Source organism: Labrus bergylta, chromosome 8 (assembly GCF_963930695.1).
Source record: "Labrus bergylta chromosome 8, fLabBer1.1, whole genome shotgun sequence".
Classification (NCBI taxonomy): domain Eukaryota; kingdom Metazoa; phylum Chordata; class Actinopteri; order Labriformes; family Labridae; genus Labrus; species Labrus bergylta.
Window position 1 is genome coordinate 7,844,339 of NC_089202.1, and position 15,609 is coordinate 7,859,947.

General features: G+C 38.3%; 2 protein-coding genes across 4 annotated transcripts; both read right to left on the bottom strand.

Moving 5' to 3' along the window:
- Positions 1-661: 661 nt before the first annotated feature.
- LOC109984419 (hepatic lectin) lies at positions 662-3,124 on the bottom strand. Of its 3 annotated transcripts, XM_065957818.1 has the most exons (5): positions 2,949-3,019; positions 2,671-2,739; positions 2,291-2,488; positions 1,785-2,150; positions 662-1,266 (listed from the first exon to the last, which is right to left on the bottom strand). In XM_065957818.1, the coding sequence occupies exons 3-5, from the start codon at positions 2,340-2,342 to the stop codon at positions 887-889; spliced, it is 798 nt and encodes a 265-aa protein (XP_065813890.1). In that variant the 5' UTR covers positions 2,343-2,488; positions 2,671-2,739; positions 2,949-3,019; the 3' UTR covers positions 662-886. The 3 variants fall into 3 exon arrangements, with proteins under 3 accessions (XP_065813890.1, XP_020490221.1, XP_020490222.1); XM_020634565.3 differs by lacking the exon at positions 2,291-2,488 and having other exon boundaries at positions 2,949-3,124; XM_020634566.2 differs by having other exon boundaries at positions 1,785-2,488.
- Positions 3,125-5,288: 2,164 nt separating this feature from the next.
- Positions 5,289-15,180, bottom strand: colec10 (collectin sub-family member 10 (C-type lectin)). The gene is made up of 7 exons (XM_020634577.3): positions 14,891-15,180; positions 13,122-13,193; positions 9,701-9,772; positions 7,461-7,514; positions 6,518-6,613; positions 5,730-5,941; positions 5,289-5,634 (listed from the first exon to the last, which is right to left on the bottom strand). The coding sequence occupies exons 1-7, from the start codon at positions 15,060-15,062 to the stop codon at positions 5,383-5,385; spliced, it is 930 nt and encodes a 309-aa protein (XP_020490233.1). The 5' UTR covers positions 15,063-15,180; the 3' UTR covers positions 5,289-5,382.
- Between the last annotated feature and the right edge of the window lie 429 nt (positions 15,181-15,609).

Sequence of the window (15,609 nt, forward strand, 5' to 3'; positions counted from 1 at the left end):
AATATTCAACGGTCAACTATAATGAATTGAAGTAGATCAAATTTAGTTTAGAAAATTTGTGAAACATAATCAGTGAAACATTAAACATTTTCACAATAAATGCTATACCTATATAACAGATTTAAATTCAAGTCATACCTGATATTAATGTTTGCTTTAACCTGCCCATTACTGTCTTTGATTAAGTAACTGATAGCCAATTTGACTTGGCAACATTTGACACATTTGCACTAAAAGAAAAGAAACATCAAATGTTGGGGGTAATCTTAGGCAAAAAGCTTTTCTTAATTCAATTGTTAAGTGCTACAGTTTATTCTTTTTATATCTTAAAGAGCAGTTTGTGATGTTATGCCATAGTTAATGTTTAGCTCAGGCTTTAAATATGAGATTCATAGGTGTTATAACCCTTGAAAGGGTCTCAGTACAGTTTAGTGTGTGTGACTTGCAGTTAGGATCAATGTAATCTGTAAAAAACCCTTATTTCTGTTACTTGTTGTCTACTTTAAAAACACTTGGCATGTTTATTCTTTGGAATTACATTGTACCAGAAATAAATCTAAGTCTCTTCTTCTATCAAATATATTAAATATTGCAGACTTCTATCTAAGTCTGCAATATTTAAGTCATTAAATCGTAAAACGAAAAAGAACTTAGTGAGCCATTATCCATTTATTCATGCTTTTATTGTATATTTTAGAGTCAGTTGGGGGAAAAAACATATAAAAGATACAACTGTGTGTGCAAAACGCAAGACTTCGAACTAATGATTATTGGTAAAAGCAGGATAAGATGAAGAATGGTAAAAACTATTGTCATGTTTTATTTTAAAGTAGTATATTCAACAACAGGAGGAGTGGGCCTTGTTGACTCTGCTGCACACTGGACCTTAAGCCTCACACACCCATGAAAATTCAGCGCTGCAATCTGCATCATTCCATTTCGCCTCATTTTGTGCAACCTCAACACAGTCCTCATCATAATTAGCATTGTTGGGCTCCCCTTGTTTCCAGAAACTCCAATCCTCCAGTTCAGACCCATCCACCCACCTCCAACTGTCTTCTTGCAACTTGTCCGACAGGCCGATCCAGGTATACGCATTACCTCTGCTGACAAACTCCAGCTCAGTCATTGTTTTCGGCATTGCCAGGTGCCCTCCTCTCTGTTGACAGTCTTGTTGGCTGTTTTCCCAGGTTTTTCCATGTCCACTGGGAGAGTAAAAATAGCACTTGTTGTTGAACAAGGACCATCCTTTGGGGCAAGTTTTTGCTGGAGAAAAATACAAATACATCAGTGAGTTTTGGGAGCTTAAAGTTTTGAGACTGATTTCCATTTTTAAGTTTTGTTTACAACCACTGAAAAAGGGTTCAAGGGATTGCCACTCCTTCGAGGACATGCCTGACTCCCCAGATCATCCCAAGACCAAAGACGATTCTTTAGAGACGCTGATACATGCTAATGAGTCTGCAGTCATCTAGTTTTTAGTCTTCAAAACAATAATTGAATTGTTCCCAGTGAACGATACCATTCCCTAGGAGGCAATCAGTTTGCACTTGGTTGAAAGATTTCTGAACAATTGTGCAGAATATTTATGATTACAGTTCTATCTTCAAAAGTATTGTAGTTCAATTATTCTTTCAAGAATTTTACAATTCATCCAACCAACTACATTAGTATTTGATAGTGTACCTTTATTTCAGCACCCTTTCAAATTTCCTTCTACAGTATTGAATCAAATATAAATTAAATTAACAATTTTCTGTTTCTTGCTAAAGTTATTTGCTTACCTTTGAGCCTGCTGATCTCTGCTTGAAGATTATTATGCCCTGCAGCCAGAGTGTTGTATTGGCTCTGAAGAGCCTCCATCTTTTTCGTCAGGTTACTGGATTGAATCTTCAGTTGGTCTCGCTCATTTCTTAAAGAGTTCCGCTCATCTCTCAGAGCATCTATGTCTTTAGTAAGGTTACGGGAAAGGACCTTAAGAAGGTTTTGTTCATCTCTCAAAGCGTCTCTGTCTTTAGTCAGGTTGCCGGATAGAACCTTTAATAGGTCTCGCTCACCTCTCAGAGCATCTCTTTCTTCAGTCAGGTTCCTGGAGTTAGTCTTCAATTGATCTTGTTCATCTTTCAGAGCTTCTCGCTCCCTGTGCCTGTCTTTTGTCAGGTTATAAACACATATCACACATAAATGTTTGCCTACACACATGCACACAGACTACTTACAATATAATTAGACAATAATATTATAAGACATTTGAAATAAGTACATTTGAAAGAAGTATAAGCAACCTAACTAGGACTCAAAGGCCAACGTGTAGAGGTGTGTTTTGAAGCGGGACTCCACATAGGGGGCAGACCTCACTGAGGGAGGAAGGCTGTTCCATAAGCGAGGGGCCTTGACGGCCTCGGTCACCTCGAAGTTTATAGTGAGAGTGAGGTACAGCTAGGAGGCCCATGTTGGAGGATCTGAGGGACCTGGTTGTTGTGTAACTCTAAATGGAGTTAAACATTTACTTACTGTTACAAAAGGATGTTAAGGGCTGAGGATTTTGAACAGTTGAAACTGAGTTTTACATGTTATATGGTTCTGAATGCTCTTACAGATCACACTGAACTCTGATAATTGTGACTAGATAAACAACGGATGTTCTGTGTTGGTATGCTCAGTACTCACCAAGGGCCACCAAGGTCACAGCCAGCAGAAGAAGTGCTACACACACTGCAGCAGCTCCAATCCACCACCCTGAAGAACAGATAAGCCAATGAGGCAATCAAACTACAAAAAGCATTGCAAATGCATACATTTTCTTATAAGAGTCCCCCCATCTCCTTTTATCTGCGCGTCATTACGCACATAATATGATTTAAAATAGCAACAGTGTCAGCTACCATCTCTATAACTGTATAATGTAGCATCTCATGTATCTAAAAAGTGTAAAGATCTATTCCTACCTAAACATCGAGCTCTCCTTCCATTCCTTGATTCATCCTCAATAGTCAGCAAATGACAAGTAGTATCTCCTCCGATCTCCTCTGATTTGCTATCAAATGTCAAAGACATCTCTCAGTTGTTCACCCTTCCAGTCTACAGAGAGCTTTCAGATGTTGCATTTGATAGTTCTTATTGAGAGCTGTTATTTGCTGATACTGCAAATACATATAAGGACATGTAGGGGGGAAATGACCTCTTGGGTGGGAGTTGTTCTTACTGGAAAGCAGATCTTCGAGAAAGAAAAGATGAGCATAAGAGAAGTATTCAAACACATTTTCACATTGTGTATTTCTGTGAACAAACTGTTTATTATGCAGATTATTCTACATTTGCAGTATTGTGTATACTTAATAACTGTATGCCTGTTTTTCTGTGTAAAGGAGAAATTTGTTGATACATCTTTTATTGTACAATCTTCAATACTATCTTCAATCCACATGAGCAGACAAACAAAACTTGAGCTTAAAAAAAACAAAAAAAAACCCACTCTCCAACAGATGTTACCTTCTCTGTAACCAGAACTAGACTGCTTGAAAGTATCAAGTAGCCACCTTTTAAACCAGAATCCACTCCCACTGGGCTTTATGACATAACTTTTAATACAAAAACACATTTTCTTATCAATGAAAGGATTTTAACTTTTTATACCCACGTAGCCTTGACATGAATAATTTAAGCATTTTAATCAACATTTTAATTAACATCACAGAAACGTATCTGTGGAGATACAGTGAAGACAAACTGTAGGAGCTAATTTAGTGTGTGTGTATTTATGTGTTTCATTTCTATGGCTTTAGTTTATATGTTTATTTATGTACTCAATTTGAACACTAGGTGGTGGTAATTGATAATTTGTGTTAATTGGTCAGGTGGTTGGTTGAGTGTTTATATGTCACAGGTGAACAGGAAACGGGGGCATAGGTGGTGGGAACATACGGTTCTTACCATAACAGAAACACAGGATAACGCAAGTAGGCTATTTAACATAACAAAAGAACGATAGCAATATAACCTCGGAAATAACAACTCATCATATCATCATCACGGTTTGTCTCTGCTTCATGTGAGACAATAAACTGGAACATCAGAAAGTACTTTCATTTTGGACAGTTGTTTATTTTTTATGCGTTTAGAACTTTCCATGCACCTGTGCAAGTGACTAAAGGCAAGATAAGAAATTTGGTCATTAGATAGTCACTACACAAACATTTCATTAGGTCACTCAAGTCATGTGACCAGTATTGCTCGCCAAGTCCGCCTATTTACTGTGCGGAAATGAACCGCCTCTGTTTGGCACACAAACGGAACACAGTTGAGCGCATGTGTAGCGCATCACTCGGTCAGAGCGCCATGAAGTAGGCTGATAGAAATGTAGTCAAGAAAGAATAGAGCTCTCTAGTGTGCACCCATGGTCGCGCTATGAAACGGAAAGGGAAAGGAGGATGATGGTGTGATGTACTTAATGATTAGGAGCACTGGCAGAGGGAAAAGTTCGCTGTATGTGTGTCTGCGCTGCCTGCAGTCTGTGACAGAGCAGCGCAATAGACGGTAAAAAGAACCCTGTTATTCACAGTCTATGCATCGGTTACAAATGAGACCCCTGGTGCTTTCATTGTAGGCTACTTATATTTCAGTTATATACAAGCACAGAGTCTCGATTTGTTGTACTAGAAGGATTTCATATTTGTGTTGCGACCTAAATCATTTGCAAACAATCCAGCCACTGGCCTCCCTATTGCCTAGAAAGCAATATTTTACCTTCTGTAATAGCCTTTGCTGAACTTTAAAAAAAAAAACTCCCAGTGTTGAACTCACAAAACCAGTTTTACTTCCCACATTTGCTTTAATCTTTATTTTTCTGTTTAGGAAAAAAAAAAAACATTTCTGTTATTACTGTAGGCAATGATAGTGAAAAACATGTTTCACCAGTTTCCACTCTTTTACATCTGTAGTTTCCGAAATGATTTAGGCTATTTATTTAAAGAAATGGCAAAATACTGGCTGATACATAGATAACACAGCTAACACTTCATCCATGAAAGGTGATGCTCAGGGGAGGATAGTATTTTGGTTTATATCTTGTTAATGTTGAGATTTTGGACCCCCCCACAGCCTTTTAACTGAAATGAGATAATTGGTTAAATGTGACTTTGACATCATGTCATCAGCCTGTGTTGATAATATCGAACTGAAGAGGAGGGGTTTCTTTGGAATAAAGTAGTTCCACCCAATTTTTTTCACCGCAAGCTGTGATAATTTACCTAAACAGTTAAACTAAATAACAAAGCAACAGTTTATGATTATGCAGGCACAGTTTATATTTAATTCCGGGTCATTTTTTAATTGCATACATTTTCCATTCCAACATAAACAAGAAAACAGTGTCACATCAACTTAAAATGAGACAGAGACAGATGCCCCTCCTCCTCCTCTTCCTCCTCCTCTTCTGCTGCTCTTTGGGAACTCACAGATGAAAAACAGGGTTGCTTCACACTCCACATGACCCCACGTTCCCGTACTGAGCAGCTCCACGCAGCTTGAGTTTGTGCTGGGAGATGATTTTGAATTTAATTCCACCTCTTGGCTCCAAGCTGCAAAACCTTGCAGAGGGCTGGTATCTGCATATACATAAGCACTAGTTCCACCCTGATGTTAATAGAACAGGATTAACTGTTAAAGATATTCAAAAGTTCTTAAAAAATGTGACCTGTGATATTGTGTGTCAGAGGGGGACCACTTACTGTGTGCATGCTTTGGGCCTGTACTCCAATATAAACTCTTGTCAGTCCGGCCTGACTGACGTAGTCTGCCATGAGGCGGTTGGTGTTGTTGGTTTTTGGCATTCCCAGGGCGCCTCCTCGTAGCTTACAGTTCATTGAAGCATCTCTGAACTTCTTGGCCTCCTTCACCAGCAGGTAGTATCTCTCTTCTGTTTCTCTCAGCCCCATGATCACTGCATAGGACAGGGGTCAAAGGTTACCGGTAATTGAGTTATTAATCTTTTTTCCATCAAATAACTGATGTCAAAAAGGCAATATAATTAAAGTTTTTGTTGGTGGGCCAGTATTAACTCTTTAGTTGGACAAGTATTGTTTGGGATCATGTACCCAATACCATATAACCTTTTAATTCACTATAGAAAGTCAGGGCAGACAGCATTATGAACAGAAAACATTTATTTTAAATGTCGGCCTATCTACTGATGACAGACCACTTGTTCAGACCTAAAATCAGATGAAAAGAGTCAGCAAAAAAATGTGAAAAGAAAATGTCCATGAACCGTTCATCAATTACATAAAAAAGGCCTATAAGTACAAGGTTTTTGTTTGTTTGTTTTTTTTACATTTATCTTGAGCTTAACCCTTGACACACAAACCGGGAAATGCTTTGCAAACATAGTTACACATTATTTACAATAAAACAAACAACAATGTCATGGGGTCAGTAAATAAAAGAGGAGGATGTTTTTTTTTTATCCTCTGGCGAACAAATTCATACTGCTTTGTATAATATGCGATAAATTACTCACCATTCTTCACAAACTTGACAGCATTCCTCAGCTTGCCTATGCTGACATCCAGCTGGCCAACCACCTTTCTGTACCTGCCACAGTCGCATGTTGTGCCTGATGGATTAAGAAAGATGAATCATACGAAAAAGTGGGGACATGATTTTTAAGAAAGATTCAGCTTCCTGAGCTATGACTGTGACCATCCATACCATATACTTTAATAGAATTATAATCACACCTCTGCTGCTGCATAACAAAGACCTCCTTCACAATAGCCTGGGTGTATTCAAGTCAATTTGATTCAATGGACAGATTGTATGCAATAAACTTGAGACATTCTATAGATATATAATCAGAACAGAGTCATTTTTTTTTCTAGTCAGCACTTTTGCCCTAGGGCTACCTTTGGTCAGCCTCTATTTGGCAAATGATAGAATTGATCAGATTGATGGAGGGCAGGGTGTGCACTTTCATTTAGTTTGGGAACTGTATCTTCAAAGTGTCAATGTAATACACACTTGAAAAGGGTGATATTTAGCACTTTAATGTCGTTTGAGTTCAGCTCCGGTGTGCTGGAGTACATGGCCAAAACAAAGACAAGCATCATGTCTAATACTCTCTGACAGCAGAGTAGTATTTTGTGATGCTTGGCTGTATTTCTGCAGGAGGGAGCATAACCAAACATGTCTCGTCATTTTAGTGAAACCAGTCACAGACATATGTTTGTTTTCTTTATTAAAATAACTTAAATGACAATTCTTTGCTCAACCAGCTCAAATCCATTTAGAAGAATGACTGTTGAAATTTCAGGAAAATACTGTACCTCTATACTGTCTGTGTGTTTGTAAATGTAATTTTTTTGTAACCTCATCATTTAATGCTGAAAGAAGCAGAACAGGGGTTACTGTCCTACAGGACTTTAACAAATAAAACCTTGTCAGTTAGGATTAAATTTACTCACCTGGTTTCCCCTTGAAACCACAGGGCCCTTCCAAACCCACGTCACCCTTGTCACCTGCAATACAAATCTGCTGTAAATTAACATCATACAATTTTGAGTGTAGGGATTTTTATTCTCTTTAAATATGAAATCGGTTTCACCGTTAAATAATCCAAAAATAATTGAACTTGCAGGTATTTATTATGATCGTGGTTCTGTTATGTAGTTATAGTGTATTGCCACTAGATGGCTGCATTATACATTTGATATTTTCAATATGGCTGCACACAGGTTTAGATTTCCTTAAGTCAATTCAACAAATTTCACCAAGAAAATATTTTTCAAATGGACCTCAAAATTTATTTGAATATGGAAAAAGTTGATTAAATTGTATTCATTGTGTCTAAATGTAATCCAGACCATAAATATTTAATGATACCAATGCTTTTTGAAGTAAATGAACTGACAGTTGCAACTTTTGGGGAAGTGGGCTGCAGTACAAACATCACAACAGGCTGTTGTTGTGTGAGGAAGAGCCAGAGAAGTGACGTCTTGTACCTGTCCACTCTGACCAGTCTAACTGTTTGTTATGAGTCAGAATCAGAATACACAGTAACAGTATGCGTTGACTGAAACGTTAAAACTGTAATGAACAAGTGAAATGTTCATTTCTGGCCTTCAAACTACACGTGTTATCCTGTTGCCAGTAGAGAGACTCTCTGGAGTATTAAAATAAAATCCAATCAGATATGCACTTGTTTTGTGCCTACGGTACAGTCTGCCTCATACAGCCTCACTGCAATTGTTTTTTCATTTTAATTCACAAATTTCACATGATTTTTATTTTTTTGGGGGGCTTTTTGTGCCTTTAATGAAGAGACAGGACATGGGATAGAGCTGGAAATCAGGGAGAGAGAGTGGGGAACGACATGCAGGAAAGGAGCCACAGGCTGGTTTTGAACCTGGGCCACCCGCTTGGAGGATGGGGCGCGCGCACTAACCACTGAGCCACCAGCGACCCAATTTCATATGATTTTAAAGTCAAAAGCTTTTGCTCTTTGTTCTGAGCTTAGTATATTATCTTCACATAATATTTTGATAATGGGTAAGCATCTGCATAGACTTAAAGCAGACAGAAAGCATTCTCCTCATGCATCATAACAGTCTTCAATATGTCTTGAACTACGACCAATTGCTTACTTAGGATAGAAAGAGCCATTTTTGTGAGCGAGCTCGTAGCACAAGCAAATCATATGAAACAGTAAGTTAGTCGTGGTTGTTTGTGATCCTGCTAAAGCCAACATTGCAATAAAATTGCATGTTTTTTTCTCTCCAGGTGTTTTATGAGCTGCTGGCGCTCAGGATCAAGGAGAATCCAAAGCCATGACCTCACTCGGTTGCCTAAGATGGCTGATGCACAGCCACTTTCCTGGAAGTGCATTAAATATAATGAATACTAAAAAAAAATGAATGCTGAAAAAAGGGCAGAGGGAGCATAACTGCTCATAAAAATACAAATACAGCAACTGCATGACATCAACCTGATTATTGTGATTCCTCGATCTTTGGATCTTTGGATCTATGGATGTGATAACTTTAAATAAAAAGGAAACGGCAAAAACACTCGCTCTTTTTTCAGAGTAACTGAAATTGGCTTATATAGCCTTGGGACTAATTAGGATTCCTGATTCTGGTAGAAATGTCCACTCTTCTTACTAAAATATTTTCTGTCTGTGGTAATGGTGCTGTTCCCCATGCTAAGGAGGAGCTCAGGAAACCATATTTCTCCTTTCAGGCACTTATAAAGACATTATGGTCCTGTAGAAGCAAAAAAAGCTACATTTGCAAATTTGTTATTGTTATTGATGAGTTTTAATGTTTCATTGCTCAGTGATACGGTCAAAGTGGGAGACTTCAGAGTAATACAGTTTGTCAAGTTCTCTCATTGGAGATTTTCTTTTAAGAGACACTGAAAATTGAAATGTCAAGCTAATTCATTTGAGTACTGTGCAATGTGTTAGAATAAGCAATGACAATGACAATGAAAAGGCCTATTTTTTACGCTGTTGTATCAAACTAGCTGCATTTAAAAGTCACGTTTATTAGATAGCACATTTCTTATGATAAGCATAGACTAATTGTGCTTAAGTGTCGTTATAGAAGAGGTGAGATTTGTGAGGGAGAGATAAGCCAAGATCATTGTTTCAAACTTTCTATTGAACTAATGATTGAAATATTAAAGCGTGGTTCCTGTGTTCTACCTTTGTCTCCCTCAGGCCCCGTCTTCCCTGCATGGCCCACCTCTCCTTTAAGCCCAGTTTCTCCTGGCACTCCTTGGGACAAGAGAAAGAAAGACAAAGGAGGAGAAGGATGAGGACTGAGGAGAGGATATCGATAACTGAAGGTATTTGAGAAACGACAAAGAACAAATCATCATCTCAGTTTTAGGGTATACCTTCCAAATCCAACTCAGTGTACGTTATAAACACACAGACAACACGCAACATTTTCCAGAACCTCAAACTCAATTTGACATAAATGTGGCACATTCAGGCATGCATTCTGTCATTCATACAACTATCTCCATCTTTCAGGGCTTCCATCATTTATCATTTGTTCCCAGATTATTTGTGGTCTTCTCAAGCCTAATCAATGTAATTGCAAGCTCCTGTCTTGTTAGAGATCATCTCTGCAAGCCCTGAGGTTGTTTTCCTACAATCATCGCATAGTTTGGATCAGAAATCGATGCTGTTATGGTTATTATTATGCCAGTGGATAGATTAAAGGAACACATGCTGATTTTTTTGCAGACACTGATGTAGTTTTGGTTCAAAGATTGAAGATTGACCTGTTCTGCTTCACAGAGCAGGTTTTGTGTGGATTTCTTTTATTTTTTAAGCTTCTTATGTTTGTTATTATTTCTCTTCTGATTGTTGTCATCAAAATATAAGTTGTGAATTATTTTCCTTTGCATAATCTTGAGTGTTTTGGGAAGAGTGTTTGGAGGACAGAAAATATCAGAAGGAGTGAGAGAGATTGCGCGCGTGCATGTGCGTGTGTGTGAGTGAGAGAGAGAGAGAGAGAGTATGGGAAAACTACAGAGCAGTCTGAGGCTTTCAGCCAGCACATGAATGAGTATTTCCTCAGGAAACTATTCAACTGGAAATTGATGGCGTTTCAAATACTAAGTGACGCACTAGAGAGGCCTATTGCTGTTAGAGGGATTTGCCACACACACACACACACACACACACACACACACACACACACACACACACACACTTACATACAGACAGCCAGCTACTCCTTTCTATTTCCCACTTTCTCATGTGTATTTTTGACTTGATGATTTGTGAGAAGTGCTGGCGAAAAGGTGTGGGGTCTTATGGATTGTGTGAGGTCTGCTAGACTCTGTACTGCTCTGGATTATGGGAAATTTCACAGTTTCAGAATGGTCTGTGTGAAATTTCTCAGTAATTTTCAGCATGAATGCCTCAGAAGAGTCATGTCAAAGTTAATATTTTGACTATACTGATTGTATAGCACTGATTGTGATCAGCAATAACGATTGCTTGTGCGATGTGAAGACTTGAATCTGTCTCTACCTTGTTACTCCTTCTATGTCTATAAACGTAGATTAATCTTGTTTTTGCAGCACTTAAGCTCGCCAGTTAAACTGTCTTTCCCGACGTCAAGATAACAGTCCCTCCTATCACTGCAGTTGTTCTTTATAATAGCCGACCCCTCCAACTGGTTTAACGTCTGGATTCTCCAGCTGCTGGAGGATAAAAGGGGTGAAGGCCACATTTTTCATTCTAATCTAACAGCCAAAAGTAAGGCCCTTTCACAACACCCTTAGCTATTGTAAAAAACGTTCTTACTGGCTTTAACAGACAAGATGTTTTTGAGTGTAAGCAGTTTGAAAATAAAGGTATAACAGTGCTTAGCAGACCTTAGATCTGATCAGTCCTGGCAACTTGTTTACTAATGTAATTAGCATATAAGAGTACTATTTTTTTCTGCTTTTAATCTTTCTGGATGGAGAAAAAAAGGGTTTGGTTACAAGGAGTCAGAATTTCCATTTGCGGTATGGTTCATTGCAACAGGTTCACCAATAAATTAAGGAGTGTAAACAACACTCAACTCTTCTTTGTGTAACACTGAAGTTGAGTGGAAAGCCCAATTAACAAAAATGGAACTCCAACCCTTTTAAGAGACTGTTTGTTGACGTCAATAAGCCTGGAGCAACAGTTTGTTGCCCTCCGGAGAATTCACAGTCATGTATTCCCTTTTAATGTTCCAAAATTAACCAAGTGTTTCCTGTAAAAGGCTTAAATTAAGACAGGGAATACATGCGTCATCCACTGAGCTGTTGACATGCTTACAGAGTAATCATAGGAACCTGCGTTCATTCCTACAGTAAGCATACACAGAGAAACCATAATGACTGGGTGCGCTATACTGCCGAAAAATATCTGCAAAGTTGAAAAGTTGAAAAAGGGTCAAATATATATACACTTCCTCTTCTGTACGCTGTTGGAAAGGACTCAAGTTGTCTTGGCATTTGTCTTTCACACAGTGTGATGAGAGAAGAGTGTGTGTCCGTGTGAGTGAGACGACCTCTGTGTGAATAAAATAAACACTTGCGGAAAGCAAGAGGGCAGCCAGGGTCCAGAGTGTGCGTGTATGTACAATAACGTACTGTGGGTTCTTATGTCTGTCTACATCTACTTTTCTATATATTTCACATCTTGCGTGCAAATATGTCGTGTGTGTGTGTGTGTGTGTGTGTGTGTGTGTGTGTGTGTGTGTGTGTGTGTGTGTGTGTGTGTGTGTGTGTGTGTGTGTGTGTGTGTGTGTGTGTGTGTGTGTTTTTGTTTGTGTCAGTGTGTGTGATATGGCTGGTTGGTTGGCCTGCTAGTCGGCCCAGTTGGGACACACATCATGGTGAAGCGGGACACCACTGCGTTCCTCAGCAGCAATTTACACGTCTGCTTCCTCTACACACAGCAGTGCACCTCTGGCTGTCTGAAAAAAGTTTGCCAGAGCAAAGTCATGCAGTCCATGGGAAAGCTCAAAGCACAGACTAAGACATGATTGGTTGTGAAGTTTACAGCAGCATTGTTAATGACATACAGAGGGTGAAATCACACTTATATTTATGTTTGTGTGAAAACATATTAAGGTAGGCCAGTCCACCTACAGTATTAGTTTGAGTTTTCTTCAGCCATGTTACACACCCATGGTAATAAATACAGAGGGGTGGTTATCATTATGTAAATAAAGCACCTGTTAAGACTTTTATTAATACATATATCCAACACAGAATCTATCTTAAACTGTGTCTTACGGTATTGTCAATGGAATTTTTGCACATATAGAAAACAGCAGTTAGACATGTAAAATAATAAAAGCACAAAAAAGCCCCCCCCCCCAATAAAGAAAGAAATACAAAGCAATAATTAATCTGCACTCCAAACTTAACGAGCTCAGTATAAGGCAGTCAGTACCAATACCTTACATGGAATATAGTGAATTTGGTAGAGTCTACTATACATGTTCTGTATTGTTTCTTCCCGTTCAGTCCTTACACTGTAGCTAGAGGATTAAGTAACTAGCCAGCCAACTTCCTTCATCCTTCTAAAGACTCTTTATATGACAGAGTTGATGGGCGCTAGATACCTGGAAGTCCTGGTGGTCCATTCTTCCCCAGTTTTCCTTGATCTCCCTCCTCTCCAATCTCACCTTGGTCTCCTGGATGAAAAAGAAAAGTCAGTGAAGAGGAGTATTACAGATAACTTGTTTAAATACAAAATTATATGCATTTTACAGCATGTTTTATGCACGGTTCTGTTCTGACACTGTCCTTTCACTTTTCACATGCTCAGTTAATGTCCGTTAAGACAATTCAAACTGATTGTATTTTCAATAGCCCTAGATCTTTTGAGGATCCGCTGCAGTAGAGCTCTTGGCAAGAAATCTTGAGAGTCTTCAGAGTGTCTCTGAGAGCTATAATTTCACCCTTTTATGCCAACAGTACTTCATGTCTTTTTAAGTACTGTTCTTTGAAATGAAGGATTGTAATAAGCCCCCTCATTTAGCCTGGAGGAGTATTAGGAAAAGTGATTTCTTTTATTTTTCAGACTAGGATGACATTTTCAAGTAACCTAAATCACTGCAGTGCAACATGTTTCTGCCTGCATAACAGTATTAACATTTCTGAACTGAAACCACAAACAATAAAATGATTAACATGGCTTACTAGAAAGATAAAGGAGGGAGGTCAACAGGAGATATCTATGGTAAATATCATCTACAGTAAACTGTGTGTTTAAAGAAAATGGTGTTTGTGGTGACTTTACCAGTCCCACATTTTTCTTTCTCAATAAAAAAAACGAAATACTGAAAAATAACTTTAAAATGGTGATGTCAAAGTACCAGTAAATGCCATAAAACATGTTGGGAAAGTTTAAATACATTCGAACAATGGATCGTTTTTATTTTTTTTACGGTGAGGAACATTACAAAATGCACGTCCTTCACCCACTCGAACACGCAGACATGAGGAAACACACTCACAGACAGACTCAGTGGTCAGTTGTATCTGGGATGAGTCTTGTACAAATAATCAGTTCAGTTTAGAGGCAGCTGTGTAAATACACACTCTCACTACGGGACTTTCTTAGTAGAATAAGAAATTCAGTAGAGCACTGACAAAATGTCCACTCATATCCTATCGAGTGTATATGATGTCACCGCTGCCTTTTTGCTTTAACCATGCCAGTGCTTCATTTCATTCAGTCCGTAGTTTAAGAAAAAGTCAGTTGGATTGACGCTAACATACAACTAAATGGCTAACAAAGAAGAATGATCTCTCTTACTGTATTTTAATCAGAGGTGAATGCCGTGTTTGTCAGTATGGAGCTGAAAAAAGGTGCTTAGCTTAACAGTGTTTTTTATTAGTTCTGTCTGTCTGAATCAGCAGGGGAGTGAGCTACTGGATGTCATAAAATGGAAAACACACACAGGGAGGCATTCCCTCCAAAACACTATGGGGTAGCAGACTGCAGGATAATAAACTACAGGACATTTCATGCTTGGTGCCTTTATCATCAGCTCTGTAAAGCCTGAAGCTTATTAAGGGTGTTCCCTCTGAATTTTCCACTCAGACCCTTTTTTTTATTGGACGCAAATGAGGTTCTCAACATTTACATCATGAGGAGTTTTTTGGTTAAACTCATTTACATTATCGGTGAGGTCATAAACTTCATATGCTTTATCTCCAACAGTGTGAGCAAAAAAATGTGCAGATTATGATAACGAAGCTAAACCAAAGAGTAGGAATGTATATGTGAAGTCCTCTTAAAATAGAACATCTTCAATCATCTTTTGCTATCATTCATGTTTAGGTACTTTACAGTGAACTTTGAACAAACACTCACATACTCTACCTTTAGCTCCTGGTAGGAGAGCATTGGTGCAAACTTCTGTAGAGGCAGAGACGTAGTTGAATGCAGCTGCTAGCACAAAAAGTTCCAAAAATCCCATCATCTTCCAAACACCACTGACCACTGAAGGAGCTCTGGATTTATGATTTCCAAGATATAAAGTCCCAATAGACATCCACACACAGTCTTTACTATAAAAGCAGAAGTTTGATGTAGCTCTAATATGCAAACTTGCTTCAGAGAGAGTGAGAACAGAGCTGTGCTAGTGTTTATAGAACATTAGCTTCAACGCTCTCTCTCAGTCACACACACGAACACACACACACACACACACACACACACACACACACACACACACACACACACACACACACACACACACACACACTGTTTATAGAATGTTATCAGTTCAACAACACTTAACAGATTACTGCATTCCTGTTTATCTCGCCCCTTGGTATTTGAAATAGTTCTGTACAGTTTTTATCTCAATTTTGATACAGAATTGAGAAATTAATGGGAGAATAGCAGTAAAGAACAAATTCAATGTATAATTTACATATTTATATTCATTATGTTTAAGAATGCATTTTAAAAAAAGATAACTTTTTATTAGGAATTACATTTCTGATCCATAACATTCTCTTTTAATACCATGAGCTCTCTTTATGTGCGTGCAGATTTATTATAGTTTGTTGTATTTTATATTAGGGATGCAACAA

What these genes read in the sequence shown, in the direction of transcription:
- LOC109984419 (XM_020634565.3), bottom strand. Translation starts at nt 3,057, where the DNA reads ATGTCTTTGACATTTGATAGCAAATCAGAGGAGATCGGAGGAGATACT. An exon ending in AAGGAGAGCTCGATGTTTAG is followed by an intron (nt 2,740 to 2,948) that starts GTAGGAATAGAT and finishes TCTGTTCTTCAG; the next exon opens with GGTGGTGGATTGGAGCTGCT. An exon ending in AGAGATCAGCAGGCTCAAAG is followed by an intron (nt 1,267 to 1,784) that starts GTAAGCAAATAA and finishes ATTTTTCTCCAG; the next exon opens with CAAAAACTTGCCCCAAAGGA.
- colec10 (XM_020634577.3), bottom strand. Translation starts at nt 15,062, where the DNA reads ATGTCTATTGGGACTTTATATCTTGGAAATCATAAATCCAGAGCTCCT. An exon ending in TGGTTTCAAGGGGAAACCAG is followed by an intron (nt 6,614 to 7,460) that starts GTGAGTAAATTT and finishes TTAATCCATCAG; the next exon opens with GCACAACATGCGACTGTGGC. An exon ending in TGTCAAGTTTGTGAAGAATG is followed by an intron (nt 5,942 to 6,517) that starts GTGAGTAATTTA and finishes TGTCCTATGCAG; the next exon opens with TGATCATGGGGCTGAGAGAA.